Consider the following 18,535-nt stretch of genomic DNA (forward strand, 5'->3'; position numbering starts at 1 on the left):
GTTCCCGTCTCCTGTTTTTAAGGAATATAGTTATAGAAGTACCTTTCACTCCTCTGAATCCAATCTTCCATAGCTGCAGGAAAGAGTCGTCCACACAGTATTGAATTGTTTTACAGGGCAGATGTTGAAATACTAGAAGTGGCTTAGGACAAGCATCAGCACCTGAACTAGCGCTGGGTGTTCACACGAGCTGTGCTTGCCCCCACCTCCCCCCAGCCTGCTTCAGCCTTACAGCTGCCCGACCACCTGTCCCACAGGGGAAAGCAGCACCAAGGAATGAGGGCCAGCTGGCAGCAGCTCCCGGAGGGCGGCTTTATCCCTCTAACTCAGGGGGGGACTCCTGCCACACAGGAGTCTGCTGCAGGTGGAGGCTGTTGACACAATTGCTAGTGGAATGTCTGTAAGATTGGGAGGCCCTGGGTTGCACCTGAAAGCTATAAAACTATGCTTTGTGTACAAAATCTAATTAAAGGAATACATTTGGAACTATTCTGTAAAATTATATGTGATTCTCAAAACATCGTCACAGTTGTAATTTCTGGGCTATGGGCAGTACAGCAGTGCTTAAATAAAACACTCAAACACAGCTTAATTAGGATTTTTCAGTACCTTCCTTCTTCAAAAAGCAAACCAAACTTTGTAGTAAGTGCCTAAAAGTCCTTTCTCCACCCCGGAACTGCAGTGAAGGAAATGACACTGCATTGTAATCGCAATTAACAGAATCACAGAATTGTTGAGATTGGAAGGAGCACAGGAGGTCATCTAGGGATTGTCTGAAAACAAGGACATAGTTATGTAAAAACTTCCCTCCCTTTATTCCACCAGAGAGTTCCTGAGTCAAGGGCCAAAACATGCTGTGTGAGTATCAAATACAAAGAGGACAAAAACCCAACATGTAGTAAGAACTGATTTTTTTACCTTCCAAGTGAACCTACTATGCTCTGTAAATTAGTAAACATAATTATTATGTTGTGGAGACACTGCTACTTGGACGCGATTTCACTGGGACCTGTGGCAGAGGGAAAGTTTTGCCCCTCCGCACATACCGCATCTGCAGAGTTTCTGGTGGCCAGAGAGCTGCAGCTTATCCCGCGTGATTTTCAGTTCCCACAGTGTCAGTACAGAAGTACCCGAGTGTTTGGCTTGAAATAACGAGGTAACGAGTCACAGCCAGCAGATGATCAGCTTCACCTGCCAGGCAAAAAGTAATTAATCTATTTCCCCTTTTCACCATCTATCCCATATTCCTCAGTGGCTCGTATTAAAGTAAACAAAGTTAATTAAATGAAAGATAAAAAGCAAGTACTTCTTAGCTTTCCCTAGCAGGTAACTAGTCTCCTTTCAATAGCAGGAGATCAGATACAGTATTTAACTGAAACAGATTTGTTATTCAGGCCATCAATGAGCATTTCTGTATGTCACTTGCAGGCTGTGAGTAATCAGAGGCTTATCAATCTATTAATTATGGCTGCTTATGAGTCACCTGCAGTAATGTCTCACTTCCTATACTGATGCATACTTCACTGAAATCACTGGCTGGAGCCATCTTCCCACCTCAAATCTCTCAAACAAAATGTTAAAGGAGCTTTTGAACAAAGAGAATAAAATCATGTGCTACCGAGTAAAATCTAAAACTACCCCATGCTCAGAATGAGGTAGAGCCCATGGAAGTGTATTATAGCCAGGGCCGGTACAAAGTTTAAACAAAACTCAAAATTGCTCACAAGAAAATGCTGACAGTTACCAAGCTGTTTTTTACAAAGTGTCTGCACTTATGTCCCTCTTCTGACCAGAGCTCTGACAGTCTCTTCACTACATTTCTCCATTTTTCATATTTCGCATCCATGTTACAGCTAACGTTTCTATGAAGTATTATTTATAGCATCTTTTTATCTCAGTTCTGTGCAGCCACTGCTCATCTGATACTTCTTGGTCAAGCCTGAAATCCAGATATAATTTTTTCTCTTTCCTTTGTCCTTCCAAATGCAAAGAGAAGGGACTTGTTTATTTTTATTTACAAAAAATTGATAATTCCTCATCTGCCTTTTGGAAAGGAGCCGGTGAATAGTTTATGATACTAACTTGTAGAAACCATTCCCAAAAGAGTACAATTAAAAGAAAGACACCTACGTCATAGCCACTAATTGTCTTGACTACAGAGTTTTTCTATCAATGAGCTCAGTACTGTTCCTTAATTGGTTTCGCTGGCTGGTCAGATACACAGAATAAATCAGGAAACAGTCATCTCGGCGTGCCTCTTCTACAAATGTTTCTGTGTTTGCTGATCCAGCGATGATTGGCTCACTGTTCCCAGAGAAGCACGAAAAAAAGCCATGTTAGCTGACACACCAAAAAGCTAGAAAGGACAGCTCGATAACCTTGTTGACTTAGTATTTTTAGTCTGACAACATAGAAAGCTACAAGGAGTTTGTTTATTAACAACTTTAAGACCATCATAACAAGTATATTAATAAAAATCAGATGTGCTGACACACAAAATACATTATTCATACAAACAGATTGTGTGTCATTTTACCAGTGCAGAAGATGCAACAGAGATTTAGAGAATACTTTGTCCTGGGATATTGGTAACCTTTGCTTTTTTTCTATTACTGTTTTTGTTATAGCTGGTCTGCTTTCATACTTCCTGGTGCAATTCATATTCAGGCCTACAAAGAGAGAAGAAAGAAGTCAAACAATGTGTAGCACTAATCCTATTACTGCATTTAAACATCGTAAGAGTAAACTGGGAAAATAATTAAGGTTCATGTCTCAAATCCACAATTCTCTCACAGGGAATAACCCCACCCTGCCCCCAGTTTCTCTGCTCAGCAAAAAATTACTGAAGAATGCAATAACAGACCCAAACAATGAAAAAATTGAGTACAACTATGCCTCACTGCAGCAATAAACCGAAGCGGTGCTCTGCCTCTAGCACAGTGCCCACAAGATTGCATCAGAGCTCGCTAGAGCCTGGTACCTCCCGAAAGCAGATCAAGAAGAATCACCAACATCTGTCACACTTGTGTAAGAAGTGCCTGGGGGGGCACCAGGCACCAGTAGCAGTGTCCAGCAAGCGTAGGTGCCAAAGTAGCTGTTGCTGCAGAATCTTTGCAGCGGCCCTGGCTTGCCCCCCCCTCAATGCTGGGGAAAATCAGCCCAGATTCTGAACTTGCTGGGGCAGCTTCTCAGGTTGGGCAATTTGCAATATTTTTTCAGATGTCAGTTAGTAAGCGTTTACTCTCAGGCCTTTCCCAAGCCTGGGTGTGGGGGAACACTCCCTTCTGGCATCTCAACTTTTTTACCCCAGCATAAAACAGAGTAAATAAATACATACACTGATAGAAAGGAAAGAAAAAGGGTGGGGGTGGAGAGGGAAGGCCTCTAAGCTCTGATCTTTCAGCTCTGGAACTTCAGCAGTCGCGGCATGAAATCTACCAGCCAACCACTCTTCTGACTTTCCTTCAGCAGACATGTGAAGGACTACGTCAATACAATTTACCTCCCACCACTTTGTCTTTGTCCGATCTTTCTCTTCCTCTGCTGGGCACACTGGGGAATGGGAAGAAGGATGAGAACAAATCTTTGATCCATCTATTTTGCACCAGCAGAGGGTTTCCCAAGGAGGGAAAGCAACAGAAGGAAAACCAAGATACTGGGTCCAGCATGTTGGTTGCTGTGAGACATCAGGAGCTACATGACAGCCGACATCCATTCCTGGGGCACAAAGGCAAACACATTAGCTGCCGCAAAAAATACATATCCCACACTCCTGTCTCACCATAGGTTGGAGCTCTGTCCCATCTTCATTGTCCTGGAAAGGTCTCATGCTTCTGTGGTTTTGCCCTTCTGTTAACTTGTTGCTCTGACTCACAAAGGTCTACAAGCAAGAACCAGGGTGAGATCACTTGGGAATGCAAACCATTCTGTAAATAAAAATACCTGCTAAAGGAAGACAGTTAGCCCTGGGCTAAGAAACTGTAGCTGGTTCCTACCTGGATGACACTGAGTGATACTGGGAGGGACTCTGCAGAGGCAGCAAGGGTGATGAATGCAACCGAGAAGGATGAATCAAGAATCTCTGTTACATCCCCTACTGCAGGAATGAGGACTGCCTGTCTGGAAGCCCCCACCCAGCTCTCCGCCCACCGCCACTTATTGTCCTGAGGGCCACGGAGCCTCCCTTCCACCCCCAGATGTTTGTAACCTGACTGTAACACAGACATCCCAAGTCAAATGCCTTCATGTGTTGGGAAACTCCAAGATCTTGTCTATCTGAGCAAATTTACCCTTGACTGGGCAATGAGGAGCAGTTCGGATGTGCTGCCCCCAGTTTTTCCATACAAGGTTACACAGCCTGCCCTGCTTGGAAGTCTCCTTACCCCTGTGGGAAATCCTCTCTTCGCCGGAGGCCCTATGGCATGGCTAATTACAAGGAATTAAGACCAGAGTTAAAGAGAAACTACCACGAAGTTTGGAAGTGGAGAAAGGAAAGCGTCTGTTTCATGACAGAGAATTGGCTGAAGTAGTATTTTAGCATTTGGCAAAACAGAGGGAGAAGAACAGAGGTCAAGGCTTCAGAGTTTTCCATTCAGCAACATATTCCTGTTCAGGACACGTGCTTAAGTACTGTTCTGAACCAGAGCCAAAGAATATCTATTTGCTTTCTTCTGTACAAAGGGTTAAGCCTATCTTTAGGCTGCCTTTTGTTTTTTTTTTTTTTGTTTGTTTTTTAACAAAATTCTATGAACATTACAGGGTATCTAACAGCGGCATTAAAAAAAAAAAAGAAAAAAAAAAAACAAAACAGAACAGTTCTTCTGACACTGTCCTGAAGAAATCCATCCAGAACATTCGTTTCGTATGAGATATTCTGGCTGCTGAGTTTGTTTTTCGTGAATCACTAAGATTTTCTTTGTTGCATGGTTTATGAAGGAAAGGACAGAACTGGCAAAGATAGCATGAAAGGAAAAAACATCTGCATCTTCAGATATTCTCTTAATATGAAAGGGATGGCATATGTACATTCAAGTGCTTCAGATACAGCTATTAACTAAAGCTCTCCAACACTATTAGCTACATAATGATTCTCCATGAAAATGCTTGCAATACAATGCAGTAATTATGAAGGTAAAGACATGGAACAATCAGTCCAGAGGCAGAAGAATTTAATCAAGAGACAGAAGACAGTATTTTGGCAAATGAATCTGTATAGGTATGAAACAGAGCAACCTGAGTTTGCATGAAGTTTGTTCAGAACTACAGCATCCATAGGATGTGGATGGATACCTGACCTGCTGCTGGCAACAAGAAGCTCCTCGTCATTTACTTTTGCTCATCACTGTACAGTAAGTCACAACAAATATAAACATCTAATCTTAAGGCACCCCATGGATCAGTCTCTGCAACTAGCTTATCTATTTATTTATATTTTTTAATGACCAATAATATATTGAGCATATATCTAATAAGGCCTAAAAAGTCAGCCATTACTTGGTATGATCTCAAAGCAGGCAGCAGATCATAGCTAGCACACAGGAGTCAGAGGGAGTCATTTACTTCAGTTCATAAATTCACATAATCTGTATCCCCGAGTTCATCCTGTTCTAAGGTGTTAAAAAGGAAACAGCATGGGTTGTGGGTTCAAATTACTACATCTTGTGGAAAGAAAAAGTCCCCAAAAGCTTAGAATGGCCCAAATATCTTTGCTGTCATCACTGGGGTTTACCAGCAGTTCCTGATCCACGAAGTAGGGCTTCTCTGCAGATCCATCATTTGTTTCCATATCAATAGCAAAGCAAACGAACATGGCATCCGCTGTCACTTCAAAGACAGACAGAAAGCTGTGGGACATCATGTAGGCAAAGAATCCAATCAGCAACAGAGGAACTACCCAAGCTTGCAACTCCCGATGGTAGTTAAATGCCATCAATCCTCCAAAACCAGTAAAACATACAACAAACACCTGTAAAGGGCAGTGAGAGAGAAACGCAGCCTCATTAATCATGTAGAAATGTTTCTTAAAAAAACCAAAACCCCCCAAACCCTAAGGCAAATACATTACAGCCAATATTTTAACAGCACATCTCATCCGAGAGATAGCTATGCAGTTGCTGGCATCATGCAGTCATCACAATTTGTGTTCAGTTCAACATGTAAATTCCGTAGGGCAGAGCCAATCTTTTATTAGGTATTTACCAAAGACTCATTGCAGTAGGAACTGTAAGAGGGGCACCAAGGACACTAATACAAATAAATGACTCTTTAAAGACTAGGTAAACGATTAAATTCCTCAAACATTATCTTCTCTCCTGAACTCATTTTACAGCATTAACACTGAGTTTAACAAAGATAAACCCTATTTACTTTAAGTATAAGAAAAGAGAATCAAACCCTGATTTTTCACCTCATTCTTACAGAACAGTACTTTACTTACTCTTACCTTTCCTAGAAATAGGATAAAATCTCCAAAACAGCTAATGGATGCAAGTTTAGAAGAATTCTTCGCCAAAATAAAGACAGCATCCTTTGCTGATGTACAAAAATTTGTCCCATTTATGGCTGTAGTTGTGTATGCATGCTGAAATGAGAGAATAGTGCAGTGGGAGAGGAAAGACTCTCATAATCTAGATTTTACTTCAGCAAAACGAAAAGCCTTAAACTCTATTTGGAAATACTGACTTTATGAATATAAAGAGTAATTTTGCATAATATGGCAATTTTATTTTAAGTGACTATAATTACTATGCTTCTAACTTCAAACAGTTTTTCTACATAATTTCCACCATTAGCAAATGCTAGAATAGCAACTAAATAAGTTTCTGAACCCATCTTTATCCAATTTATTTTAAAACATCTAAGTTCTCTACCTTAGTTTTTGTTAATAGAAAAAACGCAATTGCCACAAAACACTTACCTGCAGTCACACTACCCAAACTTACTTGCTTATTTTCTATGAACCTACCTCTGATGGCAAACTGTAAGTGGAACAATGAAGTTATGTAGCTATCAAGTCATTTGAAAATTGATGATTAAAAAGCTTTTATACATGGCCCCTTCGAACTACTCACATGCTATGGAAATTCAAGCTTATGGCCATGAAATAAACGTTTTCATGAAAGATGAAACCAATTGTGAAAATTACTGGAAAAGAACAGCTAAAGGATCCTGGACTAGACCAGTGAGTGTCATATCACAATACAACCCCACCAGAATTTCAGAGTGTAGGGGCACTCTCAGTTCTGTGATGTATTGAGAATTTAACAAGATTTCTCTTTGTGGAAATTTGCCAAGACAGGTGAGGAGGACAGAATATTTACCTTCATGAATTGGATTATTTTAGTACTTGTGCGTAACTTGACATATATGTCCCATTCAAGGAACTCAAGATTTTGAAACTGTGTTCAAAATACCAGCTAAGGAAAACAGCACTCAAGATACCTGAAATGTATGCTGAACTTTACCAGCAAGTCTTATGAACAGTTTCTCTTTACTCAAAATATTAGAAGGTGGATAATGCCACAAAACATTAGTCACATCTGGTACGATCAGTAAGAACAACAGTGTGCAAGGGATTACTGTTCTGAAGGAATTTATACACCCCAACATGGACTTGGGGGCTTAGATTACTTTCTGCTTCACCTGGAAGTGAAAAAAACCCAACATAACTGGTTTGCTGAAAGTTAATTATACTGACCTACTGTTTACACAGTAAATTGTAAACACTTCCTGTTTACAAAATCTATTCTTACTTACAACTCAAATACAAAATAGCTTCTGATATCTGAGGGCAGAGAAAATTTATTTCTGCAGAGTCCAGTTTTACCCCACAGCAATATCTGTAACATACTGTAATGTAGCAAAGCTATATTGACATCATCTTAAAATACTACAGAGAAAGAAAGAAATTAAATGTAGTTGAAGATCCTTTGTCTCTTTACTGCAGAATTTATTTATTTTATATATGACAAAAGAAATTTTTTCCTCTGATTGTAAGCAAAAAAATAGTAGTAACCAGTGACATCCCGTAAATATTTTATTTTCATAGTAGCAAATACATCCATAGATGGAAAAAGTATAAAATAAAGACCATGGATTTATTGCCTACTCCAAGAAAAATCAAAAGACTCCACTGAACTCTACAGAAACACATAGAGTATCTGAATAAAAATCTGCTTACCAAGGAAGTTCACTTCATTCCTAAATAGGGAAAAATGCTTTCCATGCTCACTGTCATTTCTACGGAGGCTGTTGCCTTCCCCAGGGGTTCTGGAAGGGGCCGACAGGGAGGCGTGCCGCTGGGCTCGCTCAGGCACTGCCTGTGCCACCTCTCCTTTTGGGTTGCCCACAGCTCTGGGAGAGGAGCACCCTCGCCCCCCCAGCCCGCCCAGCTGGCGAGCATCCTGCCGCCACCCCGCGCGAGGAGCCCCGAGGGCCCACAGCTCGCCCAGCACCGCACCGGCCCAGGCCGCGGCAGCAGGAGCTGGCAGCCCGGCTGGGCCACCGCCAGCCCGGCTGGGCCACCCTCTCCCCGGGGCACGGCCGGGGGGTGCGCGGGCGGCCGCCAGACAAGCTCCCTCCGACTTCGTCTGTAGCTGTCACTGCAGAGTTCAAGCACGGATTGACCCATCTCCACAACGTGCCAGGGCTTAAGTCTGTTTCATCAGTTCCAATAGCAGATAGGAAATTGAGACACAAAGTGGAAAAGGGTTTTCTAAGTTTGTTTCTGTCCCTCAAGAACTAAATTCACGGAGCAAATCCTGATCTGGTGAGGTCAGTCTAAATTTTGCCAATAAATTAAACGGAGATTCTGTATTCATTATAAATAGCAAAAAATGTCCTGTTTTAAAAATTAAAAAGAATGTTGAAAATGCATTGCACTTGTACAAACACTGTTTCCAAACTTAAAATAAATAACCATTTGTTTGCACTCTTGAATTAGCCACTTTGGTATCTGAGGAATGTGCAACGAAAAGAATTTCTGCTATTTATTAACTAGAACAGTAATCTTGGAATGACTGAAAATAATGCTGGAGACTGAATACTACCTGCACAGGGATTTGTCACATTACAAACTGGCTGATAAGAAATGGCATTTGTAACCATTACAGCTTCAACAAATCATAAAAGTATCAAGTAGTCATAACATCCAAGCAAGAAAGGCAGCCAGGTAATAATCCAATATTATAGAAGGAATAAGAGCGACACAGAAATTAATGAACTGCTGAAGGCTACAAAACTAGTCACTGACATAGGTGAAGTAAGAATGTGACCAGTACAAGCTGAAGACTTAGCCAAGTGACCTTTCGACAAAAAATACGTTTCTGAGGAAAAAAAATATATTTGGAGGGTTTCTTGTTCAGCCTGGACTGTGGCTCCATACAATTTCCCCACAATTCTCCAGTTTCCCATACAGACTCCATACCCTGATCTCATCCAGCCACATAGAAATCTACACTTTCTCACTAACAAAATACACACCTAAGTAAAAGTATGTTTACATGAAACTCATACTTGCACAGAAATGAGCTCAAATGATTTCTCATCCTTACCCACCAAAGAACACCTAACCCACCCAATCTATTACCTATTTTTGCAAATCATTTTGGGCTTTGGACTAAGAAGCTTAGATAACCCATTAATCTTCCAGTTGCACGGTACGTACAACCACCCAATTCCTTTCAGAGAAGAGACAGTTGCGAAGGCTAAGATGGCAGACCATGGTCAGTTAAGAACTTGCTATCGTTTAGAAACAGGTTGTTTAAATGTGTGTTTTTCTACAGAATGTATTCTCGTTCCCCATGCACAAAAGTTTTAGTGGACTTGACAATGCTTGAGAGAAGGGCAGCAGGAATGATCCAAAAGGTATGGAATGTCTTCTGTCTGGGGAACAAGTGAGTACACCAGGCTCTTCTGTCTGGAAAAGAGATGACTGAAGGAGGATGCGGTAAGAGGGCTACAAAATCATGAGAAATGCAGAGAGGGCAGGTAGGGTTAGATGGCTCACTTTCTTCCAGAACAAAAACTAGGCAGTGGGAGGACCATACAAAGTAGTAGGAGCCAAATTTGAAAACAGATGGTATTTCTTCTTACTGTAAGTCTGTAAACTGTGAACTGCTGGACAAAGGATGCTTTAGCTGTTGAAAGTTCACATGACCTCAAAGGAGACTGGGAAAGTTCAGGGAAAAGGAATCCACTGAGAGTTACTAAGCACACAGAAAACATGCTCAGCTCAAGTCCCTAGGCTGTAAACAGATTTGGAAACAGCACGGGGACAGGGAAATACACACTCATTCTACCTTTGTCTTCCCTCACAGCCACTGCTGGAGATGGGATACTGAACTAGACAGGGACTCAGTCTTGCCAAATGTAGCTATTATGTTTTTTTATCTTTGCTTAATGAATTGATGTTCTATAATGGTAGTCTCCGCTATGGCGACAAGCAAGTAATAATGGCATCGATAGCATACCACTGATTAGAAAGCGTGGGAGATAGTGGGTCAGGAACTGTCTTTATCCTTGCACCAGCAATTTGGTACTGCATCACCACCTTTCTGAAGAACACAAGCCTCCTCTGGCTTGGAGCCTGGGAACTAGACACTAGTTTCTCAGTGTCAGGATGAATAAATAAGGAATGTGAATGTTTACATATTTCCAAATACCACAGTATGCAAAAAAAACTATTTAAAGAATACATCCTTCTGTGCCTTACAACACAGAATGTCAAGGGTCTTGGAAAAATTGACCTGCTAGTTTCATGAGAAAGACGCTGTGGCTCAGATCCAGGCCATAAGTTCCCCAATTGTTGAGAATAATTGCTACTTTGTGTAACAGCTGAATTCAGTCCTCCATTCTAGGACTTGTTTTAATAAAATGAGCTTGGGGAAGAGAGGATTGCCATAGCAACAGAACCATCTTAAAAAAGAAGCAGGGGACATGTTGGTCTCGCATTCCACCTCAGCTTTTTCTGCTCTGCTGGTATTTTCAGCCTGCACTGATCTTGTTGCTGCCAACTCTCTTGGGGTCTGCCCTGGTTACCTACACCCAGTGCAACCCTGTGCAGCTCAGGCTGGGCTTTTAAGTGTCTTAGCTTGCAAGTGTTACAGCTGCCAGTGGAAACCCCTCAGAAAACAAAAGCCAGTGGCAGCAAGAGGCAGTGACATTTCTGTGGCTGCTGTACAACAGCAAGTGACCTGGTGAGAAAGTTGTATCATGTCTCTCAGGTAGTGGTGGGAAACATGGGCCTACAAGGCCCCACTGAAGAGATGAGGACATGTGAGATCGGAAGGGACTTTCAGCCACTCTAGTCCCTGGCTATTTCAGATTAGCACATTATATGACTTTTCTAAAGTAGAAAGCTCCCTCTTTAAAATACCTAGGGCTTTTCCCTCTCCCAGCCCTTACATTTGGAGCTATTCCAGACAGTTGTCCCTCTGGTCCTTAGGAACCTTCTTTCAACTTCCAGACAACATTTACTCATAAACGGTTTACATCTACTCATTCTTCTTCTGAACTTCTCTTGGCGCTTATCCCTCCATGCTGTTTCTCTTCTTGATTTACTCAGAGATGGTGAATGGGCTTGCTCTTACCCTGTGTTTGTTGAAGTAGACATACCAGGATATCCAAGTCCCCTGCTGTGAGATAAGCCTGATCACCTAACCAGCAACTGGTACAGCGGCGTTTATCCCCCTCTTTCTGGTGCAACTATTTCATCTCATACCTTTCAAGACTGAATCTACCCTTTCCACAGCCTTGTTAACTAAAGGCTGTTGTCCTGTGGTTGACAAACACATGGAGAATATTCTCTCCCCCTACCTCCAACCAATAAGCACATATCTAATACAAAAATTGTTATTTATTTATTCTTAGACTAACTACCGTCTGTAAGAAACCCTTCAATAGCTTCCTGAATTTTCCCAAAAAGTCCAAGAAGCACAACCTTCATTTATTTCCATTTCACCTTATATTTATGGTCTGGACTCACTGGAGAAAATCTTGTCCTTCAACTTGCTTCCTAATCTGTGTATTATCTACTCCCTCCATGGCTGTCATCCAGTGGTAGGACCAACACAACTTTCTCCTCAGAGGGCAGCTGGGTGTCCTTTCCTGCAGCGTCGCTCTGCTACACCTGGGCTCCATTTCAACCACAGGGGTTGGACCACAAGGATCCTGCGCTTAAGGTGCCCATTGCATCATGATTACTGGAGCTGCTTACAGTGGCTTCTGCAGTTAGTGCAATAATGTTCTCATTTGGGATTTCTGAAATAAAATCAAACTGTATATTTCCAGAGTTGTTCATAAATTGCTCTGTTTAAAAGAACTGAATTATTGGTCACTTGCTTCATTGCCTCTTATTTTCCTTTTTTTTTTTTTTTTTTTTAATGGGATAGGGAAGAGGAGAAAGATACCAAAGCAAGAATTAGCCAGCCTTGTTCATCTCTATCCCCTAAAAGGTTCACCCTACAGAGCAAATAAAGACTTAAAGAATTTTATTTCCTGTTATCACATACATAAAGCCTCTAGAGGGAAAACAAACATATTTAAAATACAATTTCACTGAAGATGAACATTTTAGCTGACTGTATTTTCAAGATGATTGAAAATTTAGCTTAACATCTAGAAGCAATTTTGCCAGTAACATTAAAGTGCAATATTGGTTTTGGGAGGAAAAAGAAGTACTTGATGGGGTGAGGCACAATGTGTTTGGCAGTGCAGAGGAGAACTGTACTTACATTAGCACACATGAATTTTGTTTTTATCTAGGTCACTTTTCCACAAGGCACTTAACAGCAACCTCCTGATAGGCTTCCATCCAGAATTTAAGAAACAGCCAACTGCCATGGATATATGACCATTAGACAGACTTGCTTCTGTTTCTTTACACTAGACAGTTGCCGGCTTTCAGTGCCAGTGAAGGGTCTCAGTGCCAGCAGATACAGGGTAACACGCTGCCGACTTCAGTAATGGCTACCACAGGGCCCAAAAGGCTATGCTGCAAGTAACTGCCCTGGTGAAAATAGAGAAACCACATACTGCTCGGCAACTCTTTCAGAAATCCATGTGCTGCACTTCGGAGCGGCTGCTTGCCAACTGGCTGCAGCTGAACCCAAAGCAGACACAGAAAAGCAAAACTATCCAGAAATAGATACACTGTTGAAAAAAATGTCACTGCAACAAGACTGGAAAGGGAGAAAAAAAAAAGCAAGCATTTTGATGCATCAGAAGTTAAGACTGCCACTACAATTTAAGAAAGCAGGAGACAGACAGACCTTGTAGCTCCCAAACCACATTAAGAAACCAGTATATGCTTTTTATGGAAGAGAAGTTTCAGTCTCCCAGCTTTTACTTGAGATGATTGGATATGTTTATCTGGAACATACTGAAACCATCAGAGCCAGAAGATGAAAAATCTGTGGTAATTCTGACAAGTGTTGGCAAACAGAACTGTCAAGTAAGGATAATGACTTTATATTCACAAAGCACTTTTCATCCAGATAGAACCCAGAGTGCTTTACAATTGTTACTAATGGATTATACACACACATGAATCACTTTGCCCATGACTGAAATGGAACAGCTTAAGGAGTGAACTGTTTAACAGCACATAGCAACACTACACCACAGTTTAGCACCGGATCCAGTTGCAAATCCAAGAGAACTTTAGGAAGGCAGAAAGTAATTATCCACATTGCAATCTGAACAGGATGCTGGGTTTACATTACCCCTCCTCCAACAACCACCGCTGGAAATATGGCAACTGTCAGCATCTAGCTCAGCACTCTGTCATGATGGGAAGATGACAGGGTACCTTTTTGGCCCCATTTCAGTTAAGTTCCAGGAGAGCTGAACAAAACTTAGCTGAGCCTGCAGAGACTGAGTCACTTCAAGGATGCACGTAACTCTCAAAGCCAGAGTTAAATCCCACCTGAAAGATGGCACCTCCGCCCGTACAGTACTCTCTGATAGCATAACAGAGCTTTTGGTTGATACCGCACAGGAAGAAAGCAGCTTGCACTCTGTCACCAGTGTTACTTCCTCTAGCACCTGTTCCTCATCTGCAAGCTTCCCAGAGGGAAAACAAGTGGCTCTGTTTAATCCTGATTAAACAGGTTAAATAAAATAGTGCAGAAGTGATGGGGAAGGCTGCTTTTTTTTGTTTTTTTTTTTTTTTTGTTTTTAAGTTTCAGGTAATTATATGCTTATTACTATAGTGAAAGTAATACTGGAATAAAAGGCAAAAATATAGTAAGGAATGTTAATGCACACAATGAGCTTTGGACCCTCTTTTATAACAGCTGTTCCACATTTCAGTAATTTCAACCCACACAAAAATCAAGGTCTGAACTAAAAAATACTTTAGAATGTTAGAAACACAGGTACAAGAAATTCTTTAACCCCTCTCAAGTCCATGTTCAACACCTATGTGAAATTTCAAGGCTGCACCCAGCAGCTTTCACTGATCTCAGTAAGAGCTCTTAAGAGTTCAGTACTTCTGTTAATCAAGACATACATCAGACTGCTTAAAACTGCAGACTTTTTTTCTTTTTTTTAGTTTGCCTATTTACATTTAATGGCAGTTTTACAAAATTTAAGATGGAGATTTTCAATCTTAGTCAAGATATATTTTTTTAAGAAATGGGCTTGAACACATTCTTTATAGGAAAAAAAATTAGATACATTACTTTATGAAATGCAATAATCTGAGACCAATGTTTCCCCTTCATTTAGATAAAATGCCTATTAAAATCTTACAGCATGTTCTTGCTTTTCTTCTCCTCTAACCCTTGCCCAAATCGCCCTGAACTTGGACCATGTGTAACACCATCATCTTTGCCAAAAAGATGTTCAAACGAACAATTATCTAATAGCAAACACAGTATTATCATCATTAGGTTAAAAAACACAACTTGTATAAAACCAGAAATTTGCCTACAATAGATTAGGAAACAGGAAATCTTGTAAGGGAACAAGAGCTACAATACAGCCTTCTGAAACAAAAGGAAGAACATTATAGTAATTAATTCTTCTTTTAACAAACACATAGGATACAACAGCTGGAAAAAGTAAACACTAGAATGCTGGATATCTCTTTGAAAAGGAGGAAGCCAAGGGGAAAGGGTGACTACAAATGTAAAGCCTGGAGTCAAAATGAACTCTGAGATTCCTCATCGAGTCAGCAACCATAAGATCTACCTAAAAAATGTAAGTCTGGAAAATTCATCGTCTAGAACCAGAGATTTCACTGCAGAAATATTTAATCTAGGCTGAACTAAGTGAAAAACGTTCTCTTCGTAGTTGTCCAAGATTAAGCTTAATTTATGTACCTACTTTAGATGAGAAGTCAGACCCTTTATCAGAATTGTCTTGTTTACTTCACTACTATGCTCAGCAATGAGAACAAAGAACCCAACAGTAAGAGTCAGGAATCAGCAGGAACATCTGATCCCCTTTCACATTAATACCACCACAGTCACCAGAGATAACAAAAGGGGACCGACAAAAAGAAAAATTAACTATTTAAAATTATGTATATAGAGCTGGAAAACATTTGGAGAAAAGCATCAGGAAGGAAAAAGTAGGAGTCAAGTATCTGAAAAACTGCTGTATGTCAGAAAACATCCATTTCCAATAAAAGCACTTTTGAAACACAACTGCTAACAAAACAAAGATGCCTTTCAAAGAAAGAGAATATTGTATCATCTGTTTTTTTCATCATGGATCATATTCTCAGATATATTGATAATGGAAATCAGACAGGATTTCAAGTTTCTTTATTCAGGACTTTCAGGTGGAAAATACTGTATCTAGTTTAATGACACATCTCCAGGTGGGTTTCTTACTTCCTCATTGCTTCCTTCCACCTGGACCCTTGGTATTTCAGTAGTCTGTCTGGCACAACTCAACAAAATGTTAAGTCTTCTCACCTATAGAAATAGCAAGTGGCCCTCTGAAAGGGGTATCTCAAGCTGTATTAATAAGTTTTCTAAAGTCTGGCACCTTGCATGTTGGTCAATTCCCTGTTTCTTTGCCACAAGTTCCATCTACACTTGAAGACCTCTTTGTTTGTTTAGCTTGGGTGGCCAGCAGGAAACTTTGGCGTGCATACTCTGGATGTTGCTTTAGTCATACTAAACGGAGCTAGCACACACACATGGTTTCTAGACTAGGTATGCAGATGGTTGATGGACAGAGAGATGACAGAGTGTACCTGGTTAAAGTATCTTAAGCAGCTTTCCTGGCACCAAAACCAACAGAAACAGCACTTGAACAGGCACCTTGCACATGCACTCTCCTGCAACAAAATGAAATGTTTGGTTACTGGACACAGAATTAGACACAAACAAAACTGCTGTTTTAGAAAAAACTTGCTTTACAGGTGACAGACTCCTCTAATAAAGCATTCTCTTAGGCAGGAGATGTTTCCTTTAGGATTATAAAAACTGTTTTTAATTCAGACCCTTCAATATTAATGACTGATGAGCTGAGCATATTTTTTTCTTCCTGTGGATGGAAGATTCTTCTCTGTGAAAAGAAAGTAAGTGCTGCAGGCAACTTTGTGAGCTAACAGCTGCTTGGAGAACAAAACAGGCAGGCAAGTCAGTAACCCTTACAGTACTGTGGGAATGCACTGACAGATTTTTAACTTTTTTCTTTATCAAAAAAACCTTCACAGTTCTGAAATTGCTGGTACCCTAATGAAGAAAAATAAAAGAATGGGCAGAAGGACTTATATGCACATGTGTGTCTATTCACTCAGAATACATTAAATTTTCAGGACAGGAAGAAAAAGCATGTATTAGAACAGACCATTCATAAACCACTGATCTATATTAATCTCATACTAAAAACAGAGCAGAAAAAGCTCAGTGTTTGTTCCACCATCCCCTCCCCCATCACATCATGAACTTGGAACTGTTCATCATATAAAGCTTTTACCGAGCAAGACAAGAAGATGACATCTTGGTAGCCATGGTAGCCCTCCAAATTTAACTGGCTGTTTTTTTCAGCAAAAGGAAATTCAGTTCAGTGATACTTGAGCCTTTTTAATCTTCTTTTTCCAGAGGTCAGAATGGTTTTGTTTTGTTTTGGAAAGCAGAGATCTTCTAGTCACTATATGAAAACCTCAGGAACCCACCGCTACCATTGTTCATGCAGAAACCATGAATCTCTCCCAGCTTTTTTCCAAAGTTCTTAAAAATATTCCAGGAATAATTAATTTAAAATGGTGACTGTACATGCAAACTCCTGACAGCAGAGAAATACTTTAATCTTGCCATGTATTGCTGGAGAGATGATTTTACTAGAACTGTATTAATCTCAGTAAGCACTGTTTATTAAAGACCTAGAGCAAGGGACTTCAACTGCAATCTCCTCTCCAATTCTGCTTGAAGACTGCTGTGTAGAAAACATCTGTGAATTTACCCACAAGCTTGCAGACTCCTGACTTTTCCTCATGTTCACAGAAAACAGCAGCATTTTCTGCAAGGTTGGGAAAGTCTGGGTGAGCTCTACAAGACTGCAGCATCACTTTTCCACCCTTTAGTACCACTACTCTCAGCCTCTATGGAAAGAGGCTCAATGGAAAGGGCCCATAGCTTGTCCCTTCTCCCACGGGAAAGGGAAAGATCCTTCTGTGGACTGGGGACACAAGCTGGCCCGAGCACTTTAAAGCCTCTTTAGCAGCAGTTACAGCTATGGGTCACGTCACATCCTCAGCTGAATGTTTGTCAACTGGGCCAGAAGAGCTTGTAGCGCACTGTTATAGACACAAATAACCTTTCTTTGCTAGTTAAATCTCCTACAGCTATTCAGATTGCAAAACCATGTACCCAACAAGTCCACTTATTCTGCTTCCTCTAGAAGCAGAAAATGCTCTGTCTTCTGTCTAGCACAACTCATCCTAACTATCATCTTTAAACAAAGTTCTTAGTTGACCCACCTCACCAAGTTTTATAACCAAGGCTTTCTTACGAAAGTGACATAAACCCAGACACTTACACACCTTTCAAGTATCTTATTACAAGGGAATTTTATTTAAGCATTCACAAACTATACCACACACACATGGATGGTCAATGTAAATACCCTGTATAACTATATGTAACATGCTTCAAGGCCAAGGAAAACTCTAGAGGAAAAGACCTATATTTAAAAACTTTTTTCATGAATCTCACCTCTTAACTACTATTTTTACAATGTAACAGAAGTATATACCTACCTTCTGTTTTAGGATATTAGAAAGGTACAAGAGAACAATCCTTGGTATTCTCAGTATTGTGATTAGAAATGAGCCTTTTACAGCAGTTCCTAGATGATAGCAAAAAAGAACTGATATGGAAGACAGGACTGGGTGAGGTGGTGGGCTATTTTTATTTCTAGAAAGAAAAAGAAACAATTTTAAAATGTTTTAGAAACTCATTTAAGAAGATATGATGTATATCTTTTCAGTATTTGGAAACTTAAAAGAATTAAGCTGCTATCTCCTTTCCCACTTGAAAAACTCTGGTTTTCCTACTGACTTCATCTGAATGTTCAC

At 40.5% G+C, this 18,535-nt stretch overlaps 1 protein-coding gene across 2 annotated transcripts in view; it reads right to left on the minus strand.

Moving 5' to 3' along the window:
* Positions 1–1,986: 1,986 nt before the first annotated feature.
* Positions 1,987–18,535, minus strand: part of SLC44A3 (solute carrier family 44 member 3) — a 39,751-nt gene continuing 23,202 nt past the window's right edge. The window contains exons 11-16 of one of the 2 annotated variants that reach the window (XM_042784387.1): positions 18,218–18,374; positions 16,208–16,291; positions 6,443–6,580; positions 5,729–5,965; positions 3,782–3,880; positions 1,987–2,669 (exon numbers count right to left, since the gene is read on the minus strand). In XM_042784387.1, coding sequence (XP_042640321.1) covers positions 2,664–2,669; positions 3,782–3,880; positions 5,729–5,965; positions 6,443–6,580; positions 16,208–16,291; positions 18,218–18,374 — 721 coding nt within the window. In that variant the 3' untranslated portion in view covers positions 1,987–2,663. The remainder of the gene's footprint in view (positions 2,670–3,781; positions 3,881–5,728; positions 5,966–6,442; positions 6,581–16,207; positions 16,292–18,217; positions 18,375–18,535) is intronic. The other variant, XM_042784389.1, reaches the window with a different exon arrangement.

The sequence above is a fragment of the Tyto alba genome, unplaced genomic scaffold, assembly GCF_018691265.1.
Source record: "Tyto alba isolate M040663 unplaced genomic scaffold, T.alba_DEE_v4.0 Super-Scaffold_1000006, whole genome shotgun sequence".
NCBI lineage: Eukaryota > Metazoa > Chordata > Aves > Strigiformes > Tytonidae > Tyto > Tyto alba.